Below are 16,213 nucleotides of genomic sequence, written 5' to 3'. Positions count from 1 at the left end.
GTTTAAAACAAGCACAAACAGCTTCGTAACTTCGGCCACCTACACATTTCGCAAATTATCTCATCGCTCGCCGCTTGGCTGCGTGTTACGTCACCGCTCGGAAACTACGATCTCTATGAGTATTTCTGCGAATTTTAGTTACAGCGGAAACTTTACAAACAAATAAACCTGTGAATGTATTTACTTGTCAACCGTACAAGACCCAATAGAAGAGGATTGTTCTTTCTGCAGGCTGTATTTAATTCCTGCTAAATACTCCCATAAGTCCTTTTATCTGTACTTATCTAACCTGATGTATGCAAAAATGTTGTGAATGTCCATGTGTCTAAATTTTATTACCAAACTCGTATTTAACAGACACAATACCATTTGCCCGCAGGAAACAATTGTTTGTTACGTGTTATGCCCGGCGGCAATTTTCGATGTCAAGATACTTGCCAACTACTGTTTAGCACAAAGAGTACTTTCTCCAAATCCTACACAACAAGACATCAGTCAGCCTAAAATTGTGAATCGTAATCATCTTCGGTAAGTTTCTATATTATTCCTTTTCATAGGTCTGTTGCATCTAATATGATAGATGTACATGATCGTTTTCAATTCAGCGCTGTAGCTTGACTTGTAATGGGGGTGTGATCTAACATTTTCGATAAAACTTGCTGGTCGTGCGCTACAGCACGTCACACCGCATAAAGGCAGGACGCATACGTGAGCAACATTGCCGACTTATCCAAAAGTGCAAAATATTTCCAACTATGTTACGTCACGTAAAGCCATTTGCATCACATCAGCCACACATCTTCTTCAGCAGCTCTGTCATCATCCATGAATGCTGTGAATTGAAATCGAGGTGATGGATAACGTTCACATTAAGTTACTCGTATCCGACTCTGCGTGTCCCGGAGAAAAGCTCAGCTTTATGGGTCCCACGTTGCCTCCAGCCGGCGAATCAGCTTCCATTGCACTGCTCTCGTGCGCCCTCGTGCGTTGCATGTGAGCGGCCGGCGTCGGTTGTTGCGTGAGTTCGAGTTCGGATAAATCTTTCGCATCGCCGATGCCTCGGAGCTGGGAGATTTGGCGCAGAATGGCTTTTCCGTCTTCTCGCACCTAATTTCAATGAGACGGAAAGTCACATTTATTGTTTGATTTAATAAAGGAGGATTTTGATAATAATCAACAGTGGTAAGATACGAAATAGTCTACGAATGTTGTATGCTATTTATCATATGTTTTCACTGCATATATTTGTTGCATGGTATTTATAGTGCTGTTACACTACAGTTCAATGTGTTTTTCAATCGTACTTCACATTCAAATTCAACACCAATGTGACAGCTGAAAAAATCGCTGGACCATATGCTATGTAAACACAACAATAGCATCTACCTCGGGATATTCGCAGCATTTATGTGCAAAGTACGCTGCACTGTCAAGCATTGAAGGCCGGAGGTAATGGCGCGCCAAAAACTGGTAAGCTTCTGTGTGAAACGTTGTGCCCTCCACCACACCGCGCTCCTCAGATTGCCGCGCAAATCGCTCGTAGTAATGAGCAGCCCATTCATTCGAATTCTCACTCCTGTATAGTCTACGATAGGGAAATTTAAAATACTTTGTACAGCCGGGTGGAAGAAATAAATAAAAATATGGCACTGTATGTAAATGCAGTGCAATTTGAGCTGAACCCCTGTGTAAGTGTGACAAAATACCAATATTTTTGTGAGAAAAATTAACGGTTGGTATCAGCGTGAAATCGGAAATACACGGAGAAAATACAACAAAAGGCTCTATTGAAGACAATCTCTTCATTCTGCGGTTACTGACTTGGCAAGTTTGGTGTTGGCCATTCCCTCGATGTCGCCAACTGCGATTGCTTTCCGATAACACATTTTTGCTTCTTCCGGTCGTTCCAGGATCTCGTATGTTTCGCCGACCGCCATCAGCATCCGTGAGTCGAATGGACGTAAACGATGCGACTATTAAGATACGAAACTAAAGTTACGGGACGGTGCAGAACGAAAACACTTCATGTAAAAATTAAGACCTTCACATTCAAGAAAAAGCATATTCCAAGTACTTGTCCTACGTTTAGTTACTCGATGCGGTGTATAGAATTACCTGTTTGAAGTAGTAAAGGGCGTACGAATACATCTTTAGCAGCTCGTAGGTTTGACCGAGTCCGTACCAAGCCCTGTAGTCACGACGATTCAGGTCAACGGCATTCCTAAGGATAATGATGGTTGGTTGCAAGAGTGCCTATTTTTCAATTTGAGTCAAAAACAGATTTGAACTCGAATTTGGGTCTGGAATATTAACTCATTTATAGTCAGCAAGTTCCATTTTACAAATATAAACCACAAATTACGGTCGAGGCTGGTGGAATAACTATATGATTTAAAGTGGAACTCATACACTTTAAAGGAAATCATACACTCCGACGTACTTGGACTCTGTTGCGTGAATATTCCCGCCTATTAAAGAGTCTTGGCATGTACCTTTTGGTAAAGTCTGATCTATTTCAAAAATTAATATTCAATAGTAAGCACGTAATATAATTGATGCAAATGATGACGTTTTTAACTGAGCGGTGTAGTTTGACTTGTGTAATGGCGGTGTGGTCTAACATATTTGACAAAACTTGCTGGTCGTGCGCTACACCACGTCAGACCGCATAAACACCGGACGCATACGTGAGCAACATCGCCGACTTTCCCAAAAAGTAAAAAAAAATTCAGATCTGTTCAACTTCAATGTTCAATATTAAGGAACAGACCTAGCGATATGTCTGTTACGTTTAATAAAGTATAGTCAAATGTGGTAACGAACGGACGTTTTTCAAAACCGTTGCAAATTTTGACATTAAATCTAGAGTTACTTCGTTTTGCTTTCTGTTGGGTCAAACCTTATTCATCACTGCTGTGATTTAAAATGAAAGCATCAGTCATTTGCAACTATGTTGGCAGATATAGTTTTTACTGTCCAACTATTACCCTATCAATTGGGGTAATTATTGGACACATGTGGGGTAATTGCTGGACAGTGTACTAAACTCGCCAAATCTATGCTGTTTCAGGTGAATTTAAAACAGGTTTACAACCTTTTGTTCAATGAAATGTGGAAATTAAGTGCAGACACTGACATATTACGGTTTACTCACTTATTTGCCAATATTCTTATGTCTGCTAATTTCTTGACACTGCTGATTTATTAATGTCTATGCACCTCATAAATTCCTGCTATTCCAAAGTTTTGTTGGTTTTTGTATCTATTTTCTAGGCATTCCCAATAAGATTATTGCATTACATACAGAGAGGGGAAGTTATAGAATAACACACTATTCTAGAATAGTTAAATCGAATCTAAAATACTGCATCATATTCTTTTTCAGCTTGTTGCATAATAATTTAATTGACTGTTTTCGAAGGTCTGCATGAGTGTAATAAAATCTCTTAATTGTTACATGCCATTGAAGCCAGGTTTATGATTTAAGAAAATAGGTGATCAATTAATGTGATGAAATATAAGGAAAAGTTATAAAACTAAATCCTATTATCCGGTTTAAAATTAGAATTTGGATTCGAATAGCTTTGAATTCGTATCATCCAAATTTATTATTCTAAATTGCCCACATCCACATCCCACATTCCTATATTAAATATAATCCCAGCTGTAACCACTCAAAACAGTTGGTACTATGATATTAATATGTAGTGTCAGTGTCCAATAATTACCCCTGAATGCAAAAATGTGCATGGGGTAAATTTTGGACGGACTTTTCTAAGAGGACAGACTAGCTAGAGGTTTGAGTTAACCTTCATTGAAAACTTCAGGGCTTGACCTGCCAGTGTTTTATAAAAGAAATTTCAAATCATTAAAACACTGTTAAATCCTTACAAATTACTATGTCCACTTAGTTTGAAAAAGTTTGTGAAATAAACCCCCCTTACAATTTTTTTTTATTAGTGTTTCACAGAAGAAATAACACATGGTATTTTTAACTATGGGAGGCTTCCAGCTTGCCACATGCGCAAGATAAAGTTTGAGGGAACCATATTTTTTTTCTACGGTGGTGTCCACTAATTACCCCATAACTTTAACTGTCCGATAATTACCCCAACTGACTATACAGAGGAGAGAAAACATCTTACCTGTAAGCTTGTATGGCTGCTGACGTGTTTTTAACTTCGATGTATTCATGACCCATCAAGGTCCAGGCACTCAAATAATTGGGGTTGAGTTTTAAAGCTCGTTGGAAGTATAACACTGCACGGTCATGATGACTTCGAATGCTGTAGTAATTACCTGGTAAAAGATATAACATGTGTAATGCACATAAATGAGTGGTTAATGATCTTGTTTTTTTTTGCATGCAAATGAACAAACACTTACCGATGATACAACAAGTTTCCACCCGATATTTGTCCACTTGAGTGCACTGATGAGCAAGGTGGGCCAGGTCAGCACGTCTACCCTTAACATAATACATGTTGGATAAGATGTCCATATCATCTAATCTGTACGGGTCCTGTTCCCTTACTTCTTCCAACAAGATGATAGAATCATCGAATACTGAACAGATAATCACATTGACTTGATAAAATCGAACATTTAAAAAGTATGTATATGTCTGTGCAGCTAGGTTGTAATGAAAAAAATATAAACCAAATGCATTCAAGTATTAAATTTGTACATTTTTCAGTAACTGCATAAGTATAACAACCTCTCCGGTTGTGCTGGGCAATAGCCTCTTGTGTTTTGATGTGACAACTCTCTGCAAACCCGGACTTCTTTAAATTGTCGTAAAGACTCAAAGCTTCTTCAGCATTAATCAGATCGACATGAGTTTGTGCAAGAAAAAAGTCTTTCATCCAATGCTTGGGAACATCCATCGCTGACAACTATTAACAGATATGCAAAAAATAATCTTTCGTAACAGCAATCCATATATTTACCATTTGTTGGTCAGTAACCAATGATGACAACTCATGCCAGGCTCCCCAGTTCATTGGATATCTTCTCACTGACTCACAGAGAATAGATATTGCCTCATTTCTGTGTAAAGATGTTGACATTTCGGAGGTCTTTTTTATTATAATTCCATAGAGGTATAATACAAATGCGTCCATTTTGCCCTCTTTATATCGATGGGAAAGTTCTGCTCTCAGCACTCTGAGGTGATCATTTTTTCCCATGGCTCTATCAACAACTTCTATGCAAACAAAACAATTAAAGTTTTAAAATTACACTTTTATAGCGTGTGATACTACAGTCTAACAATGCATTAAACTTGTTTAAATCAAATAAGACAGTGCATTACTATAGTGCTATTCTTACTTCATTATTTGTAAAGATTTTATAGAATTTAAGATCTTGGTCGTCATCAAGTTAATAAGATTATTTCTCCCACGATGAAGTTAGCTTCATCGATATTAATAGCTTTAAACCGGAAAATTAATTTTTAGTATTTTCAGAAAAAAAGTATTTTTCTGTGTGTTTGCTTGAATACAAATACATACTGTGACTGTAAATGTGGTCAAGCTGGTGCTTTTTCATTGCAGATAAGTAGCGTGAGTAAACATGTAAGAAGTAAGTTGGACCATGCTTTGCATCTTTTACAACATGGGCTGCCCGATCAAATTCAGCTACATCAAAGTATGCTTTGGCAAGATTGTATCGATCAACTTCCTGATAGTTGTCAGAACTGTAATAAAGATCCTGGTCAAGTCGCATGTCAAAATATATCATTAACGTGTAATGGAAAATATTTATCTTGTTTAAAAACAATTTTATGATAATATTGCTGAACAGCACATTTTCACACTAACAGGTCAAAGTATCAAAAAAAGTGGAATTTTGTCAAATAAAAAGCTAGAATCAAACGTTTATCATAATAGGGTATCCACAAAAGCAAAAACTCATCTTTATGTATATACCTATCACCACTTTCAAAATTTTCAGAAGAACCGTAGTATGAACATATGTACTCATCGGGTGGTTTCAGAGGGCAACAATTCAAGGCAGTACACAGCTCTGCCAACCTAGAGAAAAACTAATTATTTTGCTGCAATAGTAAAGTGTATTATAGAATATAGACCATATAGCCTACACATTTATTAACTAGATGGAGGCACCAAATCCGACCATTTGTTTCTGTATTTTTTTAGAAGTTTTTACGACATAAAGCTTTATGGCCCGTATGCTAAATTATTGTATGTCTACCAAAAAATGTAAAAGTCGCAAAAAATGGCCCTTACCATTTTGTAGTGGCCGTTAGTCCATGCGCTTTGCACTTCGAAATTGCTGACACAATTTCATATTTTATGTAGTGTTTGTCAAATGTTTCTGTTATAGCAACTGACATTTTTTTTGGTCTTTAAAACGAACAAAAAGAATTTGGTAATACAATCTCAAAATAGTACACTAGACCCAAAATAAATTATTCCAAGTTTGCCGCCGTTGTCAGTTTTGTCTTACCCGACAGCATCACCTCACGGTGTTTTTTTTTCGAAAGCACAAAAATTTTAAATTTAACAGGTAAACTCGTACAACATTTGAACATTTAGGCACATTTTAACCTTTTTTCATGAAGCAACACAATGCCGGAAGCATGCAAAAGTTTTGGAGCATAAACTTGTAAATCACTTGGTGTCCCAGTATATCTTGCGCGTCCAACATGGTACGCGTGCCATGGGTTGTCGGCTGCTGGAATGTCGAGTTTTAGGTCGTATTCGCGAAAAGATTGCCAAAAAATGGGACTTCATGGTAACCTCTGAAGCCCCTCTGAAGAGCAGGCCCCTTTTTTACCTGTATGGGGCCCTTTGTTCATGCTTGAGTTCCCCCCTCCGGCACGGTGAGCTTTATGGATCCACCTAAAGTTACAAAACTATTTCTTAAAATTAAAAACATAACGTAAAAGCGCATAAGCACCATCACGGAAACGTTTATTTGGCTAAAATCAGTCAGTCTTGCGGTAGCTCATAAGACAAATGTATTTCGCTTTTAAAGAAAAAGGATTTTAAGTGTCTATAAAAAACAACATAGGAAGTTGGTTAAAATGAAAAGGCTCACCACTACCTCACAGCTCATCCTGCACACAACTTAAAACCTGCCATACCACGGATGGAAGCTTTGAGAAACTACCTTACAGGGACATACACAAATAAAACCTGCTAAAGCCAGCAACCGACACCAAACAACAGTGCAAGTTTCTGTTAAAATCAGTGAACGCATTCAGCAACACTCACGTACAGACGATATCAAATATCAAAGAACAGAAAAAACAGTTTTTATAATGTAGTCCTGTGGCTTGTAAATAACTCGAAGTGTTTCTGAGATATTTAACAGTGTCTCGATGGCTTGAGCGCGAATTGAGTCTCTTTGATTGTTAAATCTGCTTCTGCCTCGTTCTCACCGCTGTAAGGTTTTGCCTTGCCCGCAAACCGTTGTATCCGAATAAACAGTTTATTATCAGGCTGTGGGAATAATTCCCAAGCCAGCGAATAGCTTGTAGAGTCTCAGTAATAATAGCAGTGTAGCAGTAATACGATGAAACAAGTAGAATCGAATGGAATCAAATAGAATGAATTATGATGCATTTACCGGTCTAACCTGGGCTTTTTAAAGCTCTCCATACTGAGAGCTGATTGGTCAATAATGTCATAAGCATAGGAGAACATTTTATGTGGTAAACAGGATGTTGAATGAATCACTCTACTCGAGAATATTCGATGGCTAAATCATTTGGGTCACATTATATGGGACTATGCAATACTTGTGCAAAGCTGCACACAAAACATTACGCAATACAAGCACTGGTTTCTGTGACGTATGTTACAGGCTTATGATTAAGGGCAATGTTTATAAGAACTCACAGCGGTCGGAACCGAAATTTGGGGGACAGTGAAATCAGGGTGTTCTTGAAACAAACATTCACCTCAGAAATAAGGAAAATTGTTCGAGTCAATAGCCTACGTCGCTCAAAGCTTTTTATACATTGCACACAACATAAACATAGTTGACACAATATCACAGTTTCCCCACTGATTAGCAGAATGTGATGCAAAGTACATGTTATATGAATTTGCGTTCAGAAGTGTTACAGAAAAATCTCCGAATGTCTCAACAAACTAACCGGAACGAATCCTTTGACGCTCCATAAACGAAAGAACGACTTTTGGTTTCTTGCGCTCTTTGGCTTTTTTTTCTTCACCAACTAGAAACACCAGATCCTGACTCCCGAAGAGCGCCGCCCTAGCGGCTGCCCCGTAGGTCGTGTCCTGGACGCGAAGTTTGTCAACGTCGTAGTTACGAACCTACATCAATAGTTTAGGTCAATAATGTAGAGGACATAATAAGTTACCAAACTAATTTCAATCTTAACACGTGTGAATCATCAGAAACACATAAACAAGTTTGGCACGCGTGGAAATTAATGGTTTATAACAAGCCAAGTGATTTGCATGTTCATGTTGCAAAACCTATAATTAAACCAAACGCCCAATACATAACAATTCAAACAATGCAAATGCGCATTCGGAAATACTTTCATTGTCCAAAACTTCTACAATTAGTTCCTTTGAAATATTATTAACTTTTAAAAATCTGCAGGCCGCTTCAACTGTTATAAACTGAATACACCGATTGACTCGCAACAGTTATGCCAAAACAATAACTTGTTGATACAGAGTGGACCTTTTCGCTCATTGACTCAGAAGGATGGAGATGCAGCATGTAATTATTGGTTATGTCGTACGAATCCCCTGTCATGCAATTCGAAGGTTCAACCCAAGGGTTTGGGCGATGCATTAAAGTTTCCTCAACGTGAATTGGAAGATCAGGTCGACCTTCTTTCCACATGATTTTCGGCCACTGACAACTTAGGTAGGCAAAAATCTACGAAAAAGGGTAAATGGGTTGAGTGAAGAAAATCGTCAGGGACAAATTGAAGGGACCCAATCACTTGTTTGTGTTTGTCGTAGTTTTTGTATGCTTCCATGTTTGCCTTCAAAAAGGGAGCATTTGGTTCCGACAAAAATGCCCCATTACCTTGAAACAAAAGTACTTCTAAAAGCACGGGAGAGAGTTACGTACTTGTATGTATAAACAGGACTTACTCAATTGAAATTTTACTGATCTTCCCATTGTGTACGAATATTTACGCAACCTGTCCAATGATTTGAGAATTATGACATCATCATCCAAGTAAATACCACCATGCTTCAAAAGAATTTTGTTTCTGTAATGTATTGTGGTCAACTTTTATGAGCTTATTCTGATTGAGGAAAATACCACCTGGCCACGTCTGTTTGATGGTAAACGTTAGCTATTTTGTGTTCGTAGACATGAGTTGGTGGATCCAAGTGACTTACTTCAAGACAAGGGACCTCGGAAAGTATCTTGGACCATAGTTTTCCACGAGGAGGCGCATTTGTGTGAAAGATAATTTTTTTAGGTTTCTGTCAAAAATTTAAATTTCGCGGTGTTTGATTCGTGTGAAACTTTTCAAGGTTGCGACACGCGAAGAATGTAAATTTTGTTTATTACGTTTTAGTCAAACCGAACCAAGTTGCCCTAACAAGGTTTTTGTCCAAATACTTTCGTGTGATATGGTTGCAACTGTTTATGAAAACAAGATTGAACTGTTCGAAATTGCCATGGATTTTTTGTTTTTTTATTGCAAATTTTTGATATTTGACATACCTGATGCGTGGCAACCGAGCGGAGTGACAGATAATTATAAAAGAAAAACGGGAAATTACCGAACCGTACGTAATGGACTAAGTTCGGAACAACGCAATCTCGACATGTATCTACATCTGAAAATGAAAAAAAGATGTTTTTGTCTTTACGAGCTCATTGTACACTGACTACACAGCTTACTTTGACACTGTGTTTTACTGAACGGCAATGCTTTGCAGATGACGTGTGTCCTGGCATTTGATGGTTTCATGCAGTTCTGCGAAACAGTATTTGCAGAACCAGACGTGCTTTCACCGGTGGTTGCTTTTTCGGTGGCGGACAGAATAAACCCGTTTGCACCCGGATCGTTATTCCAAGGCCGCTTTACCGGATTTACAAAACCTTCATGTTCGGGAACTCTGGAAAAGGCAATCAACAAATGCTTGCAAACACTAACCACTTGATACCGAACACTATAGGCTATATATACTTGTGTAAAATGATTCGCACGTGGTGTGTTGCTTACCATTTTCTTTCAACAAACACAAGTATTTTGTGGCATAAATTTTCGCAACAAATATATGGTAACATTGTTTTTTATCACTATATTGCCTAAACATAAAATTGCACATTCTTACCGTAAATTATGATGTGACTTGTAAAAGGCTACATGTAACCAATAGCAAGTTAGGACTACAGCGCATATAGCACTGGCCATAACCACTTTGCTCAATCTTATCATTATTGCAAACTAAATCATGTTACGTACGTATAAAGTTTAGTACAGCAGCCTTTATGTTATTGCTTTTCCCGCTCGCCAACGCTTTTGTTTTTTTACTCTGTGAGTATAAATGTTAATTCTAAACAGTTTTGCAGAGACTAACATCTTTGTAACACCGCTATATATATATACCCTGAACGGAATTATTGTTCTTTGCTGGCAATGCAATTTATAAAGCTTGGGTAACTCCACATTCGTTTTGTCCCTATTTTCAAAAGCAATTTAAACTTTCTGAGATATGTATAAACAGCCAACCCTGGCTATATGTGTTTTTCGCTACTTTTATGCATAGCCTGCGGCATTTAACTCCTTTCTATGTAAACTAGCCTATATTTAACACGCTGTGATATGCCTGACTGACTATTCAACTATTCTTACATTTCATATCAACCATTTCAAATCGGACACGAATCTAGTGTGAGACAACAGGCCTACGTAATTTCAAATAACGTGAAAACATGTATTAAACGCATGGAAAGACAACTTCATTGCACAATTACTTCTCATATTGATTGGAAACATACCCCGCAGCGGTCGAACAAGTTTTAAATGTTTTTAAAAAAAAAATATCCGCATGGTTAATATAGAAATAACTATTTGCCTTCAAACTGCATGCAAGACAATCAAATCAAGTGTAGGTCAGTGCTGAAATTTGCTTTTGGCATCATGAAACTCATATCTTCTTAAATATCAGAGTTTAAACAAACAATCAAATAATAAGAGTGCATCCAATAACGTTATGTTGATATGATTCGATGCAATGCGCGTTGTTTATAACATAGTTCTTTTTGTCGCTTCAACATAATACGTCAGTATTTTCCAACTGCCATAAACTGGTGACGCACCCATTCTTGTTACCACAGCACAAGCGTGAGGTTTCGTCCAATTTCGTAATAGACTTGGCATTAATTTGTTGTTGATCATTATACCCCAAAGCGCTATGTTTTATGTAAAAGAAAGCGTTTATAAAAACAACGCGAGTCATTTGACTCGAAAAATGTTCTGTTGTTGCGCTCACTTTACCGCACTGTAACGAAGCGGATTAATTGCCTTTTTCGTCATGTTTCATTTGTGCTAGTTTGGCGTGATCCAGCTTCCCACGTTTTGTATGTCAAAGCCAAGCGTTTGGTTTCAGCAAGCAAAAGCTCAATTTGCTTTGAAGAAATTGACAGCTGACGAAACAGAGTCTTTTTACGTGGTGTCAACTCTCGATCAGGACACTAGTCGTTTGATCGACTTACTTGCCGCAAAAAGACAAATACGCAGCAATTAAAGAGGGATTGCTGACTACCTTTACTTTGACACTATCGCAAAGAGCTCAACAATTACTCCACATGCCAACTTTAGGTAACCGGATGCCAACTGCCCTAATGAACGAAATATTGGCATTACTTGGGAGTTAGGAACCTTGTTTTCAAAGAAAAATTCTTGGAAGGATGCTCGCTGCCGTGCACACGAGTTGGAGTGAAAAAGGATTTTCCTTTCCTAGTGCGATGTTTGAGGTCAAGCCCTACTTCAGCAAAACAAGTAAGTAACGCTTCAAAACTATGCTTTTACTAGGAAAAAGCTCACGTCAGTGTTGCCCCCCATGTTCATTTCGGAGAAAACCTAAACCGTAGGACTATAATGTAATAAAACATCGGGTGCAGTGCAGAGTACTGTACCAGTAATTTCTGTGAAAATATGAACTGTGGACTTTGCTTAAATTCCCTGCCACAATACCGGCTAATTCAAACCCCAAACACTTTTAACGCCCTTTGGCTAAACCAACTCTAAACAAAGAATGGTATCCGACGGACACAACTTAAGTCACAGTTCTTAACATCCATTTGCTTGCCATCGTTAAAGTGCATATGACACGGCCATGACAACTTTGCGTAAAACTAAAGGTACATCTACAACAAACATATATCCAAAGTTTCACGGTTCTACGTCAACTAAAAAATGTAGAAAACTGCACGAAAAGTAACGGCGACCAAAAATCGTAAACCTTTTGCGCTGAGGAGAAAAGGACATCACATACGCCGCTTGCGTCGAAAAAATGCATTGTTTAGATAGGAGAAGGCGCCTTTTTTGCGGATATCGAATAGTTTCAAACATAGGAGAATCCACAGATTACGTCACCGTAAAGGTCAGGACAGGGTTTTGCATCACACAAAAATTTGTCATTGTGACGTCACGAATCAAAGGCTTATTTGTCCCTAATTAGCTGAAGACCATAGGGTATAGCAGAAACGACATAACTGTAAGTGGACAAAACGACAATGCTAAACTAACGGTTTGTCTCTGTCGTGTTTTTAAAAGTTCATGTATCACGTTAGCGATCATAAATGCTGTAACAACAAGAACACCCTGTCCCAGTAACTGTTTTATTATTACACAACTAAATAAGACATAATAGGTCGAACAGCGGCCATCTGTCTTCAGCTTAAATTAACATCAAAATCCGTTTGTTGCACTTCGTTCTGCAGTTGTCCCCTTTTAATGCAATAATATGCTTAAACCGGTTTTACAATGTTTTCCATTCCTACGCATAAGGCTTGCTGCCAGCACTCGCGCACGACCGAAGCGCCTTCTATGACGTCACGCAACAATATCTCGCTTTCGCAGGATTTCGTTCGCAGCGGCAAAAGTTCGACTTTGATCAGCTGTATCTCACAAGCCAGTCGCCGTATCAAGCTACTTTTTTCGCCAAAAATGTTCTAAAGTTATGAACATCTCTTTGTTTGATTATTAGCATGTTTTGTTTTTACGTGTCATATGCACTTTAAGATAAGCGTGAGCATAAATAAACTCATACATGAAATTGTTGGTTTTATTTTACACTTTCAAAAAGTCCGCGTGCAGTTGTGTTGTGATATACGTGGACGAGGATTAAACTGGTACAGAAACACTAAGAGTTGGATAAATTGCCGACCTTCGTGCGTCATTAATCTTGAAAGGGTGCCACTTGTTTCGGCTCCCTGCGGTCTTTGGCTTTTTCTTTTTCGCCCATCATAAAAACCAGGTCTTGACTTCCAAACAACGCCGCCCTAGCGGCTGCGCCGTATGTCGTGTCCTGGACTCGAAGTTCTTCGACGCCGTGGTTAATGTCCTAAAACAGAATGGAAATTAAATTACATTTTAACGCAAATGATCGATTCTTCTGGCTTTCATGGGAGGACATGATACTGCGTTAAAAAACTAGAATGATATTAGGAGAAAAATTCTAATAAAGTCAATATGTTGACTCAGTGCACGTTTGAAACAACTGGCTCTCACGAAATCGCTGGATATCAGCATTGGCTATTCGCTCTAACCATTTCCTTGTTTTCGAAGTAACACGTTATTAATCAATGTAATGTGTATTTGTCTTTGACCAAGAAAGCAAGTTTGACCCTAAGTTGTGCAAAAATGTATTAAAAAATGGCCTAAGTTTATTTTTCTCGAATAATTGGTTGCAGCGAAATATCGACGCCACCGAAAAGCCTTACCCTTTGACTCATAGATTTTGAAGGATGTAGATGCAGCATGTAGTTATTGCTAATATCGTACGAATCCCCTGTCATGCAATTCGAAGGTTCAACCCAAGGTTGTGGGCGCTGCATTAACGTTTCCTCAACGTGAATCGGAAGATCTCGTCGAGTTTTTTTCCACATCAGTTTGGGCAACTCGCAGCAAAGATACATTATCTGTAGGAAAACTAGTGACAGCCAACTCGTTTCAACGCGAAATCTTGCAAAAACTTACTTTGCTGTTTATGTCGTGATTTCGAAATTCCTCAAAATTTGCTTTTAGAAAAGGAGCGTTTGGTTCTGCCAGGAATGCTCCACTGCCTTAATACAATTAAATGAAACGACTTTAATGTGCAATGCGAATTTACTTACTTAACAGATTTTCCAAAGATCTTCCCATTGTGTAGGAGTATTTCCGCAAAGCGTCCAACGATTTAAGTATTATTACGTCAGCATCCAAGTAAATACCCCCATGCTTCAAAAGAATTTGATCTCTGAAACATATCAAACAATTATTTACAACCGTTTTGTTCTCTATCAATTTACACAAAAATACATTTGTTTTTTTAATATCTTGATGTCAAAATCTCGCACCTGGCAACGTCAGTTTTGGGCACGATTCGGTTTATTTTCCGTCCGAAAACATGAGTTGGCGGATCCATAAGAGCTACTTCAATACACGGGACTTCAGCCAATATTTTCGACCAAAGTTCACCTTCAGGCTCGACGTCCACGTGAAAGATTATCTTTTCGGGTTTCTAATAGTAGCGCAAGTTCAATGGATGTTTAAACATTCTTATGTAATGTTACCTGATAAACCGATACCGAGCGGACAGAAAGATAATGAAAAAACAAAAATTTTCGCTTTCCAAACCATACATAGTGGACAACATTTGGAACAACGCAGTCTGTACATCTGTTCCCACCTTAACATAAAAAAAAAACACCCTGTAGAGTAATAGTTGGCTCCGAAATTGCATCATTTACTTGAACACGTGGTTTGCACGTATGGCAATTCTTTGCACACGACATGCGACTTTGCATTTGTTGGTCTCGTACAGATCTGTGGTTCTGCTTCTTTTGTCCCGTTGAGGTTTGTGGCACCCAATGTAGCTGCTTGCTTGGTGGTTAACTTGGCATGATCAGAGTTTATGAGCGGTATAGCTGTAATCGGATATGGAGGAACCCTAAATATATGTTTATTGCTTTAGGCTTTTAATTGCAACTATAACAAGGGCGCAGCGATTCAAATTACGTTGCTTGCAAGAAGACCGTACAGTATATAGGTGGCCTTTACATTGCGTGACCATAATCGGGTTTCAAACCACTAAAGAACGTTACACGTCTTCTCACCTTTTTTCGTGGTTTGCCCGTCGGAGATTCATATTAAGAAAGCAAAACCACACAAAGATACTTACACCGCAAACTGCCACAATCTTTCTTAGGTATTTTAGCTTATAAACCATTTTTCTGTTTGTAGGCAACCTTTTGAGGTAAAACAAACGTTAATGGCAGAATAGGTTCATAACATGAATACAAGTTCAAAAATTCTTAAAAATAATCCTCAGATTACCATCTAAATTCGTGCTGTCGACCTCTAATAAATACTGACGGTTTCGAGTGTTTGTGCAAACACAATGCTGACTGCTAGACTGCTCTTAAGCCAGTAAATTAGTTGTAGTCCGACACGCACGCACACTCGTGACGTCAGTATCCAACACAATACAATTAATCTGATTTTTCCTTCCTTATTGTTATGTAGTGTGCTTGATATCCAGAATAGTCTTGCTGACGTGTGTCCGTTTTAGTGCATTGTAGCTATCCGTCAACAATTTTGACGAGAAGGGTTGGCAACTACACTGAATTGAGAATTAGTAAACTATGGTTGATAAAAGAACAAAAATTGAGGCAGAATTTGTGAAACAATTAAGCACAAACCTATTTGAATTTGTTGGTTTCACCTGTGGATTCACAAACCAAAATTTATTAGTTCTTTTCGTTATTGTTGTGATTTCTATGTTTGGCGCAACACTCATAACAAAGGCTGCGCAGTAGCTGTGCGCGTGCAGACCGCGTGGTCATGTTTGCTTGTTGTTGTGTTGGCAGTTTTTTGTCATGTATTTACCAATTTTAAAAATAAGGATTCTATTTGAATAAGGCGTGGCTAATGTATACGTCTGACAACTGTGTGACAGTTGGAAGTTTTGCCGGCATTTGATTGATGCAGCTTGTGAATGTGATTTCGCAACGGGCAGCCTGTGCC

The 16,213-nt window shown here is 38.4% G+C and overlaps 3 protein-coding genes across 5 annotated transcripts; all 3 read right to left on the bottom strand.

Annotated features, from left to right (window-relative positions):
* Positions 1 to 369: 369 nt before the first annotated feature.
* Positions 370 to 6,437, bottom strand: LOC145901853 (uncharacterized). 3 transcript variants are annotated; one of them, XM_082989677.1, is made up of 12 exons: positions 6,252 to 6,437; positions 5,931 to 6,035; positions 5,514 to 5,698; positions 4,950 to 5,206; positions 4,718 to 4,895; positions 4,535 to 4,566; positions 4,387 to 4,468; positions 4,146 to 4,299; positions 2,116 to 2,221; positions 1,822 to 1,973; positions 1,387 to 1,585; positions 370 to 1,107 (listed from the first exon to the last, which is right to left on the bottom strand). In XM_082989677.1, exons 1-12 carry the CDS (start codon positions 6,356 to 6,358, stop codon positions 865 to 867), a joined length of 1,800 nt encoding a protein of 599 aa, XP_082845803.1. In that variant the 5' UTR covers positions 6,359 to 6,437; the 3' UTR covers positions 370 to 864. The 3 variants fall into 3 exon arrangements, with proteins under 3 accessions (XP_082845803.1, XP_082845787.1, XP_082845795.1); XM_082989661.1 differs by having other exon boundaries at positions 4,387 to 4,566; XM_082989669.1 differs by having other exon boundaries at positions 4,387 to 4,566; positions 4,950 to 5,203.
* Positions 6,438 to 7,507: 1,070 nt separating this feature from the next.
* On the bottom strand, positions 7,508 to 10,510 carry LOC145909125 (uncharacterized). The gene is made up of 8 exons (XM_082996442.1): positions 10,314 to 10,510; positions 9,877 to 10,094; positions 9,697 to 9,812; positions 9,289 to 9,452; positions 9,111 to 9,232; positions 8,957 to 9,042; positions 8,689 to 8,889; positions 7,508 to 8,309 (listed from the first exon to the last, which is right to left on the bottom strand). The coding sequence occupies exons 1-8, from the start codon at positions 10,415 to 10,417 to the stop codon at positions 8,124 to 8,126; spliced, it is 1,197 nt and encodes a 398-aa protein (XP_082852568.1). The 5' UTR covers positions 10,418 to 10,510; the 3' UTR covers positions 7,508 to 8,123.
* Positions 10,511 to 13,385: 2,875 nt separating this feature from the next.
* On the bottom strand, positions 13,386 to 15,432 carry LOC145888794 (uncharacterized). The gene is made up of 8 exons (XM_082979653.1): positions 15,304 to 15,432; positions 14,938 to 15,137; positions 14,761 to 14,876; positions 14,545 to 14,708; positions 14,319 to 14,444; positions 14,186 to 14,267; positions 13,930 to 14,106; positions 13,386 to 13,550 (listed from the first exon to the last, which is right to left on the bottom strand). The coding sequence occupies exons 1-8, from the start codon at positions 15,414 to 15,416 to the stop codon at positions 13,386 to 13,388; spliced, it is 1,143 nt and encodes a 380-aa protein (XP_082835779.1). The 5' UTR covers positions 15,417 to 15,432.
* Positions 15,433 to 16,213: the final 781 nt, after the last annotated feature.

The sequence above is a fragment of the Ascidia mentula genome, chromosome 1 (assembly GCF_947561715.1).
Source record: "Ascidia mentula chromosome 1, kaAscMent1.1, whole genome shotgun sequence".
Taxonomy (NCBI): Eukaryota; Metazoa; Chordata; class Ascidiacea; order Phlebobranchia; family Ascidiidae; genus Ascidia; species Ascidia mentula.
The sequence above is the reverse complement of the archived record's forward strand: the minus strand, read 5'-3'. Positions and strand labels throughout refer to the sequence as shown.